Raw genomic sequence first — 15,572 nt, forward strand, 5'->3', positions numbered from 1 at the left:
GCGGTTTCGATACTGGGACAGGTAGCGGGGGCGTGAGAACAGTTGGACGAGGATGGCCCTGCGGCCATTGTCTGCGTTATACTTGTGTGTTGGATAAGAATATTCCATGGGTAATTGAAGTCATATGATAATAATGTCTGTGGGAGGTTAGAGGACACCTATGTACATTTCGTATAATTCTTATTTCGTATAATTCTTACAGAAAATTAAAACGCATCATGATATGCCACCGAAAAAAATCCAGGGAAGGTGCCGCCTATAATATATACCTGCCTAATTTGTTTGCTGGCTGACAGAAGTCAAACAAGGCAAGACCAAACATCGCAGAACGGCACTTACCTAGGACGGTAAATTAAACCATTATTATGATGCCTTTCAACCATCGGGGCCAAAATCCAATGTCTCCTCATCTGGCATGTCGTTTGCTTCCCCACCCATCCCTTGGCTTGCCGTCGACTACAGTCTTGTGTATGTTGCATGCGTACACAGCATGGCTGCAAAGTACGTCGGTAAGTATAGTGTAAGGCGCCATAGGAATGTGCGTAATTTTCAATGAGCTCGGCCTATCATTGCCTCTATGCGGAGTGGATGGGGACCACGCATCTGCCGCGTTTTGGTGCTCCGTTGTTCTTCAAATGGTCTCTGTATCAATCGTATGACAGGTGGTAACATTCCTGGACGAATATCTCACGGTGTCTCTAGGATGCGGGCTCATCTTTGGGTTTATCATGGCGGGAATACATCTTATACTCCAGGGATGACGAAAAGTCGAACTTGCCGGACTCGACCTGGGCCCGGGTGGCCGTGAGCATGGGCTGAGGGAGACCCATGGACTCCAGAAACGCGACGGCTGTTGTGTTGGTAGTTAGTCAAGGCCAAAAAAATTCTAACGTTTGCAATGGGAGGGAAGCACATACTGTCTTTCCATTCGTATTCCTGTCTGCGTCGGTCCCAGTTCAGTTCCTTTGCCATAATGTCGATGACTTTGGGCAGAGCCTCCAGTGCCGCCTGGGCATTCAAGAACGCCAACCGGGTCCGCCGCGCCAAAACATCAATGGCCGTCTGCGCATACTCGTGGCGAACAGCATACCGCACCTCGCCGTCGACAAAGTCGTACAGCTGTGAAATTCGCTTACCACGGACAGGGAAGCGCTTCTCTGTAGGGCCGCACAGTGAGCCAACGGTCCAGGCACGGTCACCGTAACTCTCGGTCAGATGCTTGGCCACATCAGTTTCCAAGCCGAAGTGCTGAATCAGGTGGATAAATAGCGTCCGGCTGAAGCCGTGAGCACCAATGAGGCGCACCTGATGCGTCTGGCAGGACCCGTCAAGAATGGCGCCATCGTCAATAGCTTCGCTTCCGCTCACGCGGGGCACATTAACCAACGGCTGCGGCAATAGGCGAAACTCTTTGATAGCGGCATCAACGCATTCTTCGGCCATCTGGCGGTACGTCGTCCACTTTCCACCGGCACATGTCAGCAGGCCCGACGGTGACACGTCGACCAGATGGTTGCGCACTAGTGACTCGGTGTTCTTGGCCTTGGGGTCTTTGACCAGCGGGCGGATACCGGACCAAGCAGCAAGGACATCGCCGCGCCGCACATTGATATCAGGCGAAAGGTAGTGGCGGATCTCGTTAAGAATCCACTCAATAGACTTGTCGTCGGGCAAAGGGTTTTTGGCGATAGCAGCAGGTTCATCGGTAGTGCCGGCAATGGTGTTGCCTTGCCAAGGCAGGAAGAAGATGACGCGGCCGTCCGACGTAGACGGGTCGATCAAGCCCATCTTGCCGGGGCTGTAGTAGCCTGGCAGAGTGATGTGGACACCCGAGGCTGGGGCCACGATCTCGGCACACGCCGGGTCGTCCATCTTGCGAATGCCATCGGTGAAGGGACCCGTGCAGTTGATGACGCATTTCGCCCGCACTGTAATGTCTGTGGCGGTCTTACCGTCACGCTCCTGCACCGTGTCACGCATGGTGGCACCTGTCAGGCGACCATGTTCGTCCTTGGTCAGAGAAGTGACCTCCATGTGGTTGACCACAGTAGCACCGTACAAAGCGGCAGTCATGGCAATGCTGACATTCATGCGCGAGTCGTTGTGGGCGCCATCGTAGTACACAAGCGCGCCCACCAGCCCCGACTGCTTCAGCATGGGAAACGCATCGATGGCCTTACTCTTGGTCAAAAAGTACGAACTCTCGATACCCTCGCTTCCAGCTAAAAAGTCGTAAAACTTGGTGCCGGCCCAGTAGTAGGGGACTTTCCACAGGCGGTCGAGCGGCAGCATGATAGGCAGCCACGAGCTGAGATGCGGCGCCGTCTGCAAAAAGTACTTGCGCTCTTTCAGAGCCTCCTTGACCAGCTCGTACTGCGCATAGTCCAAGTTCCACACGGCTTTTTCGAGGTAGCGAACACCGCCGTGTACGAGCTTGGTGCTTTTGCTGCTGGTGCCGCTGCTGAAGTCGTCACGCTCCACGACAGCCACCTTCAGACCGCGTGTAGCGGCATCCAGGGCCACACCTGAACCCGTAGCGCCGCAGCCAATGATAAGCATGTCATACTCAGCATCCTTGTCACCACTCGTGCTTTTCTTCAGGTCGGCAATATGCTCGTCGCGTGGCTTTGTGCGAGGAAACCGGGGCAAAGTGAATGTGCCGTCGGCGCCATAGATGGGAGGAGGGACTACAGGGGGCTCGAAACCGGGGATGTTGCGCGGGCGATAAACATAGTAGACAAGTCCACCCGTCCCTGTGGCCGCACCGATGGCGATGGCCGCCCGACGAAAGGTGCCCGGACCAAAGAAGCGACGCATTGTGGTTGTTGAAAAATTGGAACTAGAGCAGCTTCAAGCTGTCGCTTGACGTGAGCTTGAGAAATACTTGCTTTGCTGTTGCTGGCCGTCGAGGAGCCAGCCCTATCGAAAAGAAAGGATGCAACGTTGTAACAGAGCTGCAATGTCGATAGAACAATGTTGATGAAACTGACGCGAATGGGGTCAATTGAAGTTGACGGGGGACACGGAATAAAGGACCTCGTTAACATACGAGCTGATAGGTTTAGCTGGTGATGACCAGCTTGCAGCAACAGTCACTAGTGAGAGCGATGACGACACGGTGGAGCAAGGGTAGATCGGTTTAGGTGAGAAGCGACGTTTGGTTCAAATAGCGGTTGAAAGAGACCGCCTAGGAAACGAAATCGTCAAATTCGCAATTAAATGTTTCTTGGGGGAAAAAAAGAACCAAAAACTTGGGCAGGACGAAAGAAGTAAAAAAGAAAGAAAGAACGACTGCTGCCCATCAAACAGGTTCTATTAAAGGGGAAAAAGAACACACTGTAGTCTCCGCGGCTACGACAGAAAGTCCGATCCTCTCAACCAGAGCACCTTTTTTGTTTACGAGAAAAATCGATTCGTTTCCCCATTATTCGGCTGTTCTACGGCTCGATCGCAGCTTGCCTCGACAAGCGAAAATCTGTGTTCTTGCGTGGCTTTCGTTTGCCGCCAGCCCGGGGTGTCTCCGATTCAGCGCCGGAAGTAGCTGTAACTCTCATATGGGTAAAGATCTCATAGCACAATTAGCTTACTGGTCTCAGACCTCACTTCCTCTTCCGGGCAGCTTCACTGTACTATCTATCGCTCAACGAGGCCGACATGCTAAAAAGCAACTGCCCTCCTGCCTATCCTGGTCAGAATATTTCCTCCAATGGCATGGGTCTGGAACAGCTAAAGTGGGGGCGTCTCGTGGCTGAATAAGCGTCGTATACACACAACAATATCACATTTGTTGCTGTAATCTCTTTGCACCAGACTCTCTGCAACAGCTTAAAAGGCTTAAATATACGGAAAACGCGAGAGTCCTTCGACGTACAGCATACGTAAACGATTATTTAGTATGGCCTAAGCAGTCCCTTTGCTGCAGTCATAACTCAATCAAACCAGAATCCATTGTCAAGGCAATTATTGATTAATCGTTACTCGTCTGACTGGGCCTGAACCCTCTTGACTCGTGCTGTCCGTTTTTCATTGGAAGAGCAGAAGAATCACGAAATCATTCTATAATAACAAGAGAGCTGATTGCCCAAAAGAGACAAGCTAAAGATCAGCTCGGTATCGTAACGCCATAAACCGTTCAACATCCTTTTTCTATTCCAATGACTCCGAGCAATGCTAAGAAGAAGAAAAAAACTGATTATAAAAGCAAACGATGCTGCTTGGGAATTTTTGCCGCGAAGAGTAGAGACCAGATTATGTGACAAAAAAAGAGAGATAAGGGCTAAGAGGGGGGAGAAATTAAGAGAAGATGACAGGTAGGATGATGCCTCCACGGACCAGGCAGGTTAGAAAATAAGAGCCGGTTGCTTTCGCGCACAGTGGTATAATTGCTGACCAATAACGTCAACTGTGGTTCGCTGGGGAACGATTCCGAGGTCAAAGATGCCTCCGATACCGAAACCGTCCTACTGTTGAAGGACTAGCCACGGTGGGCACAGCTGCTGTTGAAGGTGGACTTAGCAGGTCCGGCACGTGCGAATTTTTTCCGCTATGATAGCCGCGACGATTGCCACTGAACATGCGATGGAAGAAACTCCGCCGTCGCGTTTGTCCATCACGTCGCCGACGTCCAATTGCTTCTCCGCGGCCTGAGCTCATGCTAACAACACTGGTGGTACTGCTGCTGCTGTTGCTGTGGTTTTTGTTGTTGACGCTGCGCGCCAAGTCATCAATAAATGATGGGAGGCTAGTAGCAACAGAGCACGAGTTCGACTTGCGGTGCACAAGTTCGGCTTCCCACCTGTAAAAATCATTATCGTAGCTCAGGCTTGCCGTGGTTGCGCGGGAAAGCCGACTCAAGCCAACATCGTCTGTAATGTTACTGGACCTGCTACCAATGGTTTGGCGGATGGTGATGCTGCTGTCCTGCGTGACGATCGACCGTGGTGGAGCTGCTGACCGAAGTCCCAGAAAGTTGGACAAGTTCATCAATGGATGTGCTGGAACGATGACCCCGCGGACCGTAGATGCGTCGCCGTCTGACAATGTGATGGTAAGCTCGTCGCCGTAAAGACTGGTTGCAGCGATTGCTTCGCCGCAAGAGTTGCAATCGATGTGGAAGTCCAATGGCTGGTCATCATCATGGATGCCGTTGTAATCACTGTCATCATCACTGCCAACGTCAAAAGGCAACCAGCAAGCAGAGGTAACTACTTCACCGTCCGTTGGCCTAGTTAGGAGCGATATCGAAGACAAAGGCGACGAAAATGCCGCGTTCTCGGGACAAATTCCGTGAGAAGACGGCGGCGCACTCCGAGACAAGTCCGTTTCGCATCGGACACTACGCTGAGCATCGGTCAATGTCGACGCGGACATAGCAACTGGCTCTGTGACCGTTACTTGACACACTCTGGTCGCTTGTGCCCCGTTGCCGGCGGGCCGAGAACAAAGCGTTGTCTCGGATGAGGCTCCTTCCATTCAAAGCCACTGTCAATGACCAAACTATAACTCAACTGCGGCAATGGAGCAGCTCTTTAACGAGTCGACGCAGCAATTTGTTCGTCTGATTGTTTCTGGATGGGAACCGGTATTGCCATAGTTTCGGGTGGAATGGCATTGATATCGGTGACGTCAGTATGACCTGGTGCAGTTGCAGGGACTGCTGCGCTGTCAGTGGACGCTGGTGTGATTGTGCTCGTGGAAGAGTTTCTCGGTTGCGACACGACCCGCCGCCTTCATAAGTTCTGGCCGGATTGCTGCTGGTCAACGGCCATCCCGCTCGATGCATCGCCATCAGCGGATGCCGAGGAGGAGCCTTCGCAGGCGACTGTGCTGTGGTTGCTGCCGTTCGAAGTATTGTTGGGGCGGCGGCTGGAGCGTGTCATTCGGTTCAGACTACCGAGGCCCAGCTTTGCGCTCATTCTTTTCCAGCCAGCATTGTGGACGGAAATGGCACGCTGCAGGCCGTTCGGCGATGTGCTGAAGTTCCAATCCGACGTCGGTGGCGTTGTCGGCGGCGTAAGCGGTTCGCCAGCCGGAGGGGTCGAGCTACCATTGTCATCGATAAGTCCAACACGCTCCACTGAGGATGCATCCGCGGAAGAGGCCGAAGGCGAGCGGCCCCGGCCTTCGCTACGGCGAGTGAGATTCAGCTGGGGCAGAAACGACGGCTTGGGGGAGCGGCTGGAATCATCGCCACGAGGGCGTGATGAGTCCTTCGGCATACGCATACGAGTGCGACCCTGGCGAGCATCATGTTGCTGGTGGTCGTCGGCATCGTTAGTCATGGGCTGGTCCTGCTCATGGGCGGTCGTGTTTACAGAATCAACGAAGGAGAGCAAGACCGAGTCGTTCATAAGATCATAGACGATGGTGACAGCCTCGTTGAGTTCTCTAGGGTGGGGAGGCGAACGGCTCTTATCCAGAGCAAGGAGGCGGTCTCGGACGGGGCCAGGAAGGTTGACTTCGCGAGGGCCTAAAGGCGTTATGTAGGTGCCAAGAAGTCTGCGCCAAATAGCACAAGTGTAGTCGCGTGCGTCTTGTGACCATTGTGCGGCATCGTCCTGGCCCTCGTCTAGTTGCACTTGAGCGAACGTAGTCTGATAACGCTCGGCCTCCATGGTGAACTCGAGCGTTTCCAGGCAGTGGTTCTGGGACAGGTAAGCCATAAAGGCGCCGAGGGTCCATGGTGGTGGTGCGGAATTCGCGAGAATGTCTTTGAGGGTTGGGCGGTTGGTCGCCGCGAGAAAAGCGACACTTGTTGGTCGTGAGGATGCCATGGTTGTGGTAGACTTCGGAAGAGATACGTTCAAAAGAGATGACGAAGACGATGATGGGGGCGAGCGAGTCTGTGACGTGACCACGCAATCGCCGAGGCCAACAACTCCAGGCCTCCCCGCAACTGTTGAGGGCTCAGGAGAAAGCTGTCGTGGGCTGGTGGAAGTGCTAAGGTAGGGCAGTTTTGAGGTGATCTGAATCCTCCTTCGTTTCATACTTTCGACAGAGCCGAATAGGTTGACGTCGGATTTGACCATTAGTCTGTATGGAAGGATGCCCAAGACGGGAGACAAAGCCTCAAAAGTCGGCACAGAGAAACGCCATGCAAGTTGTTCTAATTGGGCGATGTGTGAGGGGCCTCTGCTAGGGTAGACGAGTTGGGGAAAAGGAGTTTCCAGATTTTATGCAGCGTTCCGAAGCAGCATAGTCTGAAAATGCGGTGGCAAACGATGCGACACAAGAGAACTGAAAAAATAAGTCGGGCGATATTCAGACAGAGCCGACGAGACAGGCGACAGCCGATCGCGAGGTGAAACAAAGTCGTAAAGTCAGGAACACAACAGGTCGAGTCGTGATCCAAAATCTTTCGAAAGTAATAATGACAGGGTGATGAGAAAAGAAGCAAACGTGACCGAATAGGAAGTGGGCTCGACAGTAGACCTTTTTTTTTTTGGGGGGGGGGGGGGGACAATATACAAAAAGGGAAAGGAGAGAGGAAGGGAAGGCGTGAAGGAAGACGGCAGAAGAAGGAATGGACGATGCGAAGATCTTAAAGAGGAGAAAGCGGCCCAGGCAAAGAAGACAGCAGTGAAGGATGGCCAGCTAGTCACTGTGCCTGTTGGTGGGTACAAGAAAGTACCTTGTACCGGCGTCTCCATAGAAGGAATTTCGTGATTGTTGGCGGGCAGCGAAGGCGCAGACTGGCTCACTTGCTTCGCATTTACGGGGCTTCGAATTGTTCTGTGGAGTGGAATGTGGGTGTGACTAGTCAGCCAGATCCATCGGGCAGGAAGAAAAGGTGACCCATCATTGCGGAGTGCGGTACATGGCAAGCGGCACCAACAGGGGGGAAGGTACAAAAGGGGGGGGGGGGCAATTTGGGATAGACGCACCCCCTTTCGATGAAGGGAGGCGATGGGAGACACCAGAAATGCAACCCTAAGCACCCGAGTACTTTAGCGGGCTTCCAGGCCTTTTTCTGGAATGTTTTCCAGCGTAAAGGCAATATGCAGGCTAGGAGTAGCTGGAGAGTTGTATCAGAAGGGGATTATGGATTAGCAGACCACTAGCAGATAGCGTGCTTCCCTTCTGATCAGTCAACCATGGTAAGATACTGAATCCCAACCTGCCACACATTTATGCCCATCTCGAAGCGATTCGATGCAAGTCTCAGAGGGACTGAGCCATCACTTAGTAAGAATAGTGTTCACATAGAAAAAAAATAACGATCAACAGAATAGAGGGCGAAATCATTACGAAGTACGGAGAATATGTGTAGACCAGATAAATGAGCCACGTCGTGGGCAGGATCCGACTCGTCGCTAGCGTGCTTGTCCATCCAAATCAGCTGTCGTACACTTGCACATTGTCAACCGGTGCAATTATTACGACGTATCCTCTGCGCAAAGGCTGCTTTAGCACGTTCTGCAGTGTGCAGCAAAGCACAAATCTCTGTTTTAGCTTGCAGCTCACAAAGGAATGTAGGTTTGTCATAACAAGGGCGCGCTGTTGTGGGTTCACACACACTCTGTACGGGCGCACTTGATAAGAGAGGGGGGTACGAAGGCCGGGAGTGAAAACCATAGGCCAAAAGTCCGCCCTAACACGGTGGACGATCAGGAGCAAACAAGTGCAATTTTAACGGCCAACGGCTACAGAATCAATGTCAGTTGACAATCCAGTGTTTTTGTCTTAACTTTTGTGTTGTCACCATCATACCACCGCAATACGCCCCTGACCCCAATCAATTCCATTTGAGTTTTCTCTCATTCGGTCATTTTTTTAACTTAAAAGTTATATATTCTCTTCTAGGTGCTTCTAAAGTACCTCTGTTATGGCCTGTGTTGGTTTCGCTTTCGAAGTAGCGCAGTAACACGGCGCAAGGCGAACTGCTGGCCACGCCACCGCTGTATGTATGGCGGGGCGACTTTGAAAGTAAATACGGCAGGGCCGATGAAAAACGAGAATGTGGCCAAGGCGTTGGCAAACAGGGGCGGGGCGAAGCGACGCAGGACGGATCGTTTAAAGAGCCAAACAAGCAACTGGCAACCGGAGAACGATCGGGCAGAGGGCAATACTCCGTAAAAAAGGAGGAACGCAAATGAAAGAGCCCGGGTGCGCCGCAGTTGGACTGGCTTAAAACTAGATGCCACAACCAAAGAAACGAAGATGGCGGCCCAAGCGCAAATGTCATGGTCGGTGTAACCTGGTGGTCCTTTCCTGCACCAAGGGTGCGCGCAGAACGAGGTAAAAAGCAAACTTCTTCGTTGCAAGATACTCATGTGATTCTCGGATGGGAAGTAGAAGTATATCTTACCATTACAAGAAAGCGCCTGGTCGGCGCTCTAGCGCAGTTGCACGAGATGCTCTAGATAACGGCTGCAAAACAGACGACAAATGGGAATGCACAGTAGGCAATGGGCAATTGCGAAAACGAATAGTAGTTATCATACGCTTAGTTTTCCTTTGTCCTCTGTTTCCGTCTCGTCCCTTTGTTCGCGACTGGCCCCGCTTCAGGAAAATCTTGCACTAGAAGCACGCTAGAAGAGTTCCAGTGGCGAGCCTTGTCGCCCGACTAAGCCAGGGTCAAAAGTCTGCAAAGCCAAACAAAGTGAGTCGGGGGCCGAGAGACAGATTGCAAGGAGTGGTTGCACACAGGGCGTGAAGGCGAAAAGTCTTCACAAGCGGCACAACAAGGCGATGTAAAACTGTCATAATTCGTACAGACTGAATAAGTAGTAAAAAGATAAGCCCCAGTATTACAGGCTAGCAAACAGAGAACCAAGCAGTATAAAGGAAGGGATGTGCAGACGAAAGGTTGGCGTTGATTCAAACCTACTTTGTAGTACGTAGTAATGCTAGGAGTTGTCAAAGTAGAGAACGGCAGTGAGCATATGAGCTTTAGCGGGAGCTCCTGCTAAAAATGGCATCGCCAACAGCAATCCTTTGGCGCTCAACGACTGTGCCCACAGGTTTAACAGATCAGACCAGTAACGGTCGTCTGCTTGCAGACTTGTGTTGCATGACTTCCATGTTTGTCGACATTGATCGACGTCTTTTCTTTCCCTCTGCTAGTTTCTTTTTCCCTTTGTCTTATTCCGTCGACTGGAACTCTGTCTTGCTATTTACTTTGGTCAGCAACAATTAGCGGCCAGTACCGTAGGCTAAGCACCAAAAGAGTAAGATTCCACGCCTGAGATCGCCCCCGGCCTCTTTAACTTGGCGACAGACCCATGAACGGATATTCAACGGCCAATGGGAATGGACCTTGATAAAAATATGCAGAAATGCAGCCATGGGACGTGGCATGCATCAGCGGATAGATAGGGGCGCTGGACGTGAAAGGTGGGTGTGAACGCCTACAAAATCATCACACACAGTCGATTAGTGAACTTAGTCTCAGCAGAGGAACTGATGGCGCCAAAGACGGAAGCAACGTACATGAATATACATAACAGACCGGGCTCACAGAGGTACAATATATTGTATGGAACATAACTGTCGTGTCAAATGGTACAGGAATAGAACATGAATGGAATGTAGAAACAAAAACAGATAGAACACAGATAGAGCACAGATAGAACACAGATAGAATGTGGCATGAAGAAACGAAACAGCCCCCAAATCGCCTTCGGCCATTGGGAAAGGGACGTCAAGATCAAGCAAGCGAGGCAAGGATCGGAGGGTGGCACGCAGCGGCAGAGCTTCAGTGAGGATGGGAGCTCCCCCTGGCCAAAAAAAAAAGCGTACTCACAAAGCTTTTTAGTGGGACTTCTTACACTGTCAAGAGTGTTACAGTGAGGATTTCTTGCTGTATTAGAGTGCCAAAACGATTTGTGAGTGCGCTTTATTTTGGCCAGGGGGAGGGGAGGTTGCAGGTGGGCCGCAGCCCATGCAATGCAAGAAACTACTGCGTAAGTGCGCGAGCGGCGCGAGGAGAACCCAACCCCAGCAGCCCAGCATTTCCGGTTCTACAATCAGGCCACCCTTAGAGTGGGGCTCCAGTGGAGACTTCCAGCTGACAACTGTTGGATGGGTTTGCTCTGAGGAGGAAAGACCCAGAAAAAGCAAGCGCCAGCTGCCCCTGCGATACCTTGATGGCGATCGTTTGTCTCCCTCCGAGCCCCTCTACAACCCATGGAGCCCAACAACAGTCTCCAGAGCTTGAAAGCAGTAATTTGTCTTCACCATTCACCCCCACATGAACCACAGTCAAATACTTTCCGGTTTGCTCGACTCTCTTCACCGTTTTTGTTGTAATGCAAAGACACGTCGCACCCCACAGTGTGCACCGCACTCTGACCGCTTTACCATTTTGATCTCATGTTCTGTGCACAGCAACCACAAAATGTGGCTCAATTGCTAATATTCTCCGAGATAGGCCCTCTATCCTTGCACACCCTCCTCGACACCACGCCAGCCACCAGGACCGTGAGTACGACCACGACCAACACCCACGTCACCTCAACTGCTTTCAACCTGTCTCACAGCACCTCAGGAGATGCGCTAGCTGCCGGTTTGTTCATACAAGGACGCTTTTTTGCCGTCTCCCCAGCCTTGCCAGGTTCAACATCGGAAGACGTGCGAGGTGTTTTCAAATGAAGAATCACGAGCGGGAAACGAAGCTGCACGTTGAACACTAACCGGTTGTCCGACGAGGTCCTGCAGCTACTCATATAACTCGGACAGTGGTATTTGGAGTGTATAGTGCTTGGTTACACTCGCTGGCAAAATACTGGCAAGCCCAAACCGAATTAGTAGCCAGGCTGCTGGGCAACATTGTGCCGTGAGGCATGTGTTTCTAGCTAATCTAACCATACCCAGGCCGCGTGGAACACGCCAGGTTGGTCAACCGCATTGTCAGTTTTGATAAGATATGCTATTGTCCCTTGGCGTCTTCTGGCTTACACTGGCTCGGGGTCGACTTGTCACCTGGCTCTATCCAGTTGACGCACAGATACGTTTTGGTCAAGGCGGCTTCTTGGCGCTTGCATGATACCGTCGTATTCTGGAGGAGCTTCCTTTGTTAGCCCCTTCCTTCTTTATGTCCTTCTGATGTTTACCGTTCCACCTGTATTTTGTAAACGTAGCCAGAAAGCTCCAGCAATGTAATTACGATGTAAAGTAAGATAATATACTGTATGGGGAATGTATACGAGTAAGCGAGTTCTCGTGCACTTTTGATTATCCCACATCGTGAATACAAGTACAGGTATTCCCGTCTTACGTCCTGTCCTGGCAGCTATTAGACCGTAATACTTGTCACGGCGTTAATTTCCTGTATTTTGAGCGCACGGCTATTGTCTACCAAAGTTATTATTTTCACTGGATGTCCCTCCACGGCAATCTCATTACACTCGGTACTTGCACGATCATTGTTTGGATTTGTGACACAGAAAATAGTTGAAACAACCGGCTTCACCATCTTTCGGTCCAGGGTGGTTTTAAAAATTAAGGCACATTGTAACTGTACTTGTGTAAGACGTGTCCCAAATATGCTTTCCTGAAACAATCAAATATGTTTGACGGATTGCGTGTCCTATGGCTTCCGTAGTATATATATATATATATATATGTATATTTCCTTCTTCTTTCGTATTACATTAATAATATATACTAATCGTGAGATCTCTCACTATATACGCATTGTTACTGTCCCTGCGCCGCACCCTTGCACCTTCATCGCTTTGAATAGACGGGAAAATTTCCAGCTGGGTCTTTACTGGTTATTCATATAATACGTAGTACATATACGTCGTACATTTACATATGCATTTGCAACAGCATGCCGTCTGTGATCTATATGTATATCATGTCATTCTTTCATCATATCGCATCCTCGTCCTGGCCCCAGCCGCATCGTCTCCTGCGTTTTCCTGTAATACGCTTTTACATAATGCCCCATCTTACATGTGTTACATAAGATATCGAGGATACGAACGTATCTGCACAATAGACTCGTATGGTTTACTATTACTTTCTCACTCTTAACACAGTACACAACTACGTTGCCTACACATATTCCGCCGCCAATGGCGTGCATATGCCGTATGTATAGGATAAAGTGCGCATACTCCGGACTGGCCAGACATATCGTACGTTCTGTAGACCAACCAGATCTCGGCAAGCTGTACTCGTTATGCTCTGGCAAGTTCCGTCTACTGCCCTCTCATGTTCTATTGGCTAAAATCGATATTACCAACCCACCTTTCCATGCGCTGTTCACTCTTCCAATCACGTTTATTTGTCCTTGCTCATATTTTCTTGACGCACTTCCAACCTCGTTGGACCCCAGTCAACGAGTAACGACCGTGAAACGGCTGGAGCATAGTTCAGCTCGACGAAGCACACTTGGTAAAGCAAGTAGACTTTTGCGAAGCGAAGCTGTTATATAGTGATCTAAAGTTTCATTTCTTAGCAACCCTACATCCCTCACCTGCAATATTACCATTTCTTTGTACTGGTATAATATGTCGCTTACTCGTGGTTCTGCCCGGACATCTAGGGTTGGCAGGGGGATGCGTGTGAAGATTATTGATATTCTAGATATCACTCCTCACAATCTACCTTTACCTTCAATGGTGCAACAAAGTGAAGGGTGTCATAAATCGGAAGATAAACGCTTCTTTTATTCGACACTGCCCCACGCGCAGTCTGGATGCCCCATACGTTGCGTCCAGGCGCTTGTCTCTTGCACCTTTTGGACAGTGAGTCTTCTATTTCTCCCTGCCAGGATGCTGTCTTCGTTTCTCTTTTCTCTTTTCGGCGTACGTCGGAGGACAACCGATAGCAGCTGCTGCCAAACAACGACTAGACCATCTCTCTAGCCGGCAGTGGACTAGCTATTGTTGAACATCCCTATAATATACCATTGAATCGGTACGGGACAACATACGACGCAATGCGGAAATCATGCAGATCTCAGAGATGGCCGCACATCAAGGAGCTTTGCAAAGCCCTAGCGAGTCCCCGAGTCAAAGTTATGTGAGCTACCCGGTAGCGGAAAACAGACAGAAAAAAGAAGGTTGAAACCGGTCTAATTCGCCGTCGCAAACCAGCTAACCGATGGGCGTAGCTAGGCCAGTGGCAACGGCCAGGGCCAGCAGTTCGCAATCACGGAGATTGGTACGGAAGAGGAAGGCATAAACTTTTAGTGTCTCCGTCAACAGAGAGATCCGTTCTGGCTTGGCCTTTGTTGAGGCCTCTTACTTGAAAAGGCAAGTATGGTTACGGGGTAGTCAAATGTTGGAGAGGGATACGGTTAATATCGTGATGCAGCGGCATTGGTCAAACTAGGATAGACGGAGCGAAGAAGAGAATGGGCCAAGAAGCCTGAAAAGAAAAAAACAAAGGTACTAGAAAAAAAAGGAACTTCTTTCAGCCCGTTTCCTCTCATACGAAAAGGGGTTCTCAATCCGAGGGAAGGGATATGCAGAAAATGAGGTAAAACGATCCGAACTGCCTGAACTGCATAATTTCTGGAAGCGCCGAGGGGTGGTGTATCCTACAATCACAGCCCTTGTTGCTGCTTTTTTCTTTGTCGATTTCTCCCGAAGTGGACACGGTAGGGGTATATTGCACAAGATGACTGTTTCTAGAAGATTACCACTTTCGGAGTAGCACTCGTTAAAGTGGGTCTTTCGTCACGGCCTGTCCGGTGGGCGGCACTCGGGACACACAACGTGAGGGTCGTGGTTTGATATCTTACATGCATTGGAAACAGCCGCTGCAAGCATTGCAAGCCTCGTTGTCACACAGAACCATGCACGGGCTGCTCCAAAGCACGACAAGTGACATCGGATTATGGAGTTCCTGCTCAAAGAGAGCCGTCGACGGAGAACTGATTAGCGTTGGGCTCCGCATCGTAGCTGTTGTAAAATTACGTCCTAGGAAAGGAAACGAAAGGAAACAGAATACACTCCTACAATCAAGACTTGTCCGGCACAAAGGGAGACGTCCAGCGACAGGAAACAATCTAAGTTCGTCGTACGAGGGAAAAACATGAGACGTGCACTGTGGTGGAATCAGGAGTGGACTCGACAAGGGCCAGGTGGAGCGTTTAATGGTTGACTTTTTGTTTTCTGTGTGTCACCGCCTGCTGTGCAAGGCCTTGAGCCACGAAAAGCCTCTTCTGAGCGAGCGAATAACATTTGGTGGATTAGGCTCGGCTGTTGGAGACGGCTGCTGCTGGCGCTGTGCTTCGCACTTCCGAGAGCGCGTCTCCCCGACCTATTCTCGAACATCGTGCCATAAAGGACCTGCCAATACGGACGGTGCAATTTAGGCTCACGGCACGCCTTACTCAACTGGGAAAAGACAATAAACAGCGAGCCGAGATCGAGCGCCGCTGCAACACGACTGCCCGTCATGTTGTATAAGGCGACGGTTTTATGTCGTTTTGGGCGCTGACTTTCTAGAGCAGTGCGAATGGGGAAAGTACAAGCACCAGTGGCTATGGCACGTTTTGTGCTAGAATTCGTTCCCTCGTCTAGTGTGGGTATCTCCTTGTCCCATATCGTATCGTACTATCTAAGTACACCAAAAAACAGGCCCGTATCCGATCCCATGCCTTGCTGGCCGGC

The 15,572-nt window shown here is 50.6% G+C and overlaps 3 protein-coding genes across 3 annotated transcripts; all 3 read right to left on the reverse strand.

The window, feature by feature from the left end:
• Nucleotides 1–698: 698 nt before the first annotated feature.
• On the reverse strand, nt 699–2,817 carry SPBR_03640 (glycerol-3-phosphate dehydrogenase; the record flags this gene model as incomplete). Its single annotated transcript, XM_040761930.1, has 2 exons — nt 699–850; nt 918–2,817. The coding sequence occupies 2 exons, from the start codon at nt 2,815–2,817 to the stop codon at nt 699–701; spliced, it is 2,052 nt and encodes a 683-aa protein (XP_040623010.1).
• Nucleotides 2,818–4,431: 1,614 nt separating this feature from the next.
• SPBR_09237 (uncharacterized protein) lies at nt 4,432–5,591 on the reverse strand (the record flags this gene model as incomplete). Its single annotated transcript, XM_040767363.1, has 3 exons — nt 4,432–5,167; nt 5,404–5,507; nt 5,580–5,591. The coding sequence occupies 3 exons, from the start codon at nt 5,589–5,591 to the stop codon at nt 4,432–4,434; spliced, it is 852 nt and encodes a 283-aa protein (XP_040623011.1).
• A 138-nt stretch (nt 5,592–5,729) lies between these two features.
• Nucleotides 5,730–6,773, reverse strand: SPBR_03800 (regulator of g protein signaling domain containing protein; the record flags this gene model as incomplete). Its single annotated transcript, XM_040762090.1, has 1 exon — nt 5,730–6,773. One exon carries the CDS (start codon nt 6,771–6,773, stop codon nt 5,730–5,732), a length of 1,044 nt encoding a protein of 347 aa, XP_040623012.1.
• Nucleotides 6,774–15,572: the final 8,799 nt, after the last annotated feature.

The sequence above is a fragment of the Sporothrix brasiliensis genome (assembly GCF_000820605.1).
Source record: "Sporothrix brasiliensis 5110 chromosome Unknown Cont14, whole genome shotgun sequence".
Taxonomy (NCBI): Eukaryota; Fungi; Ascomycota; class Sordariomycetes; order Ophiostomatales; family Ophiostomataceae; genus Sporothrix; species Sporothrix brasiliensis.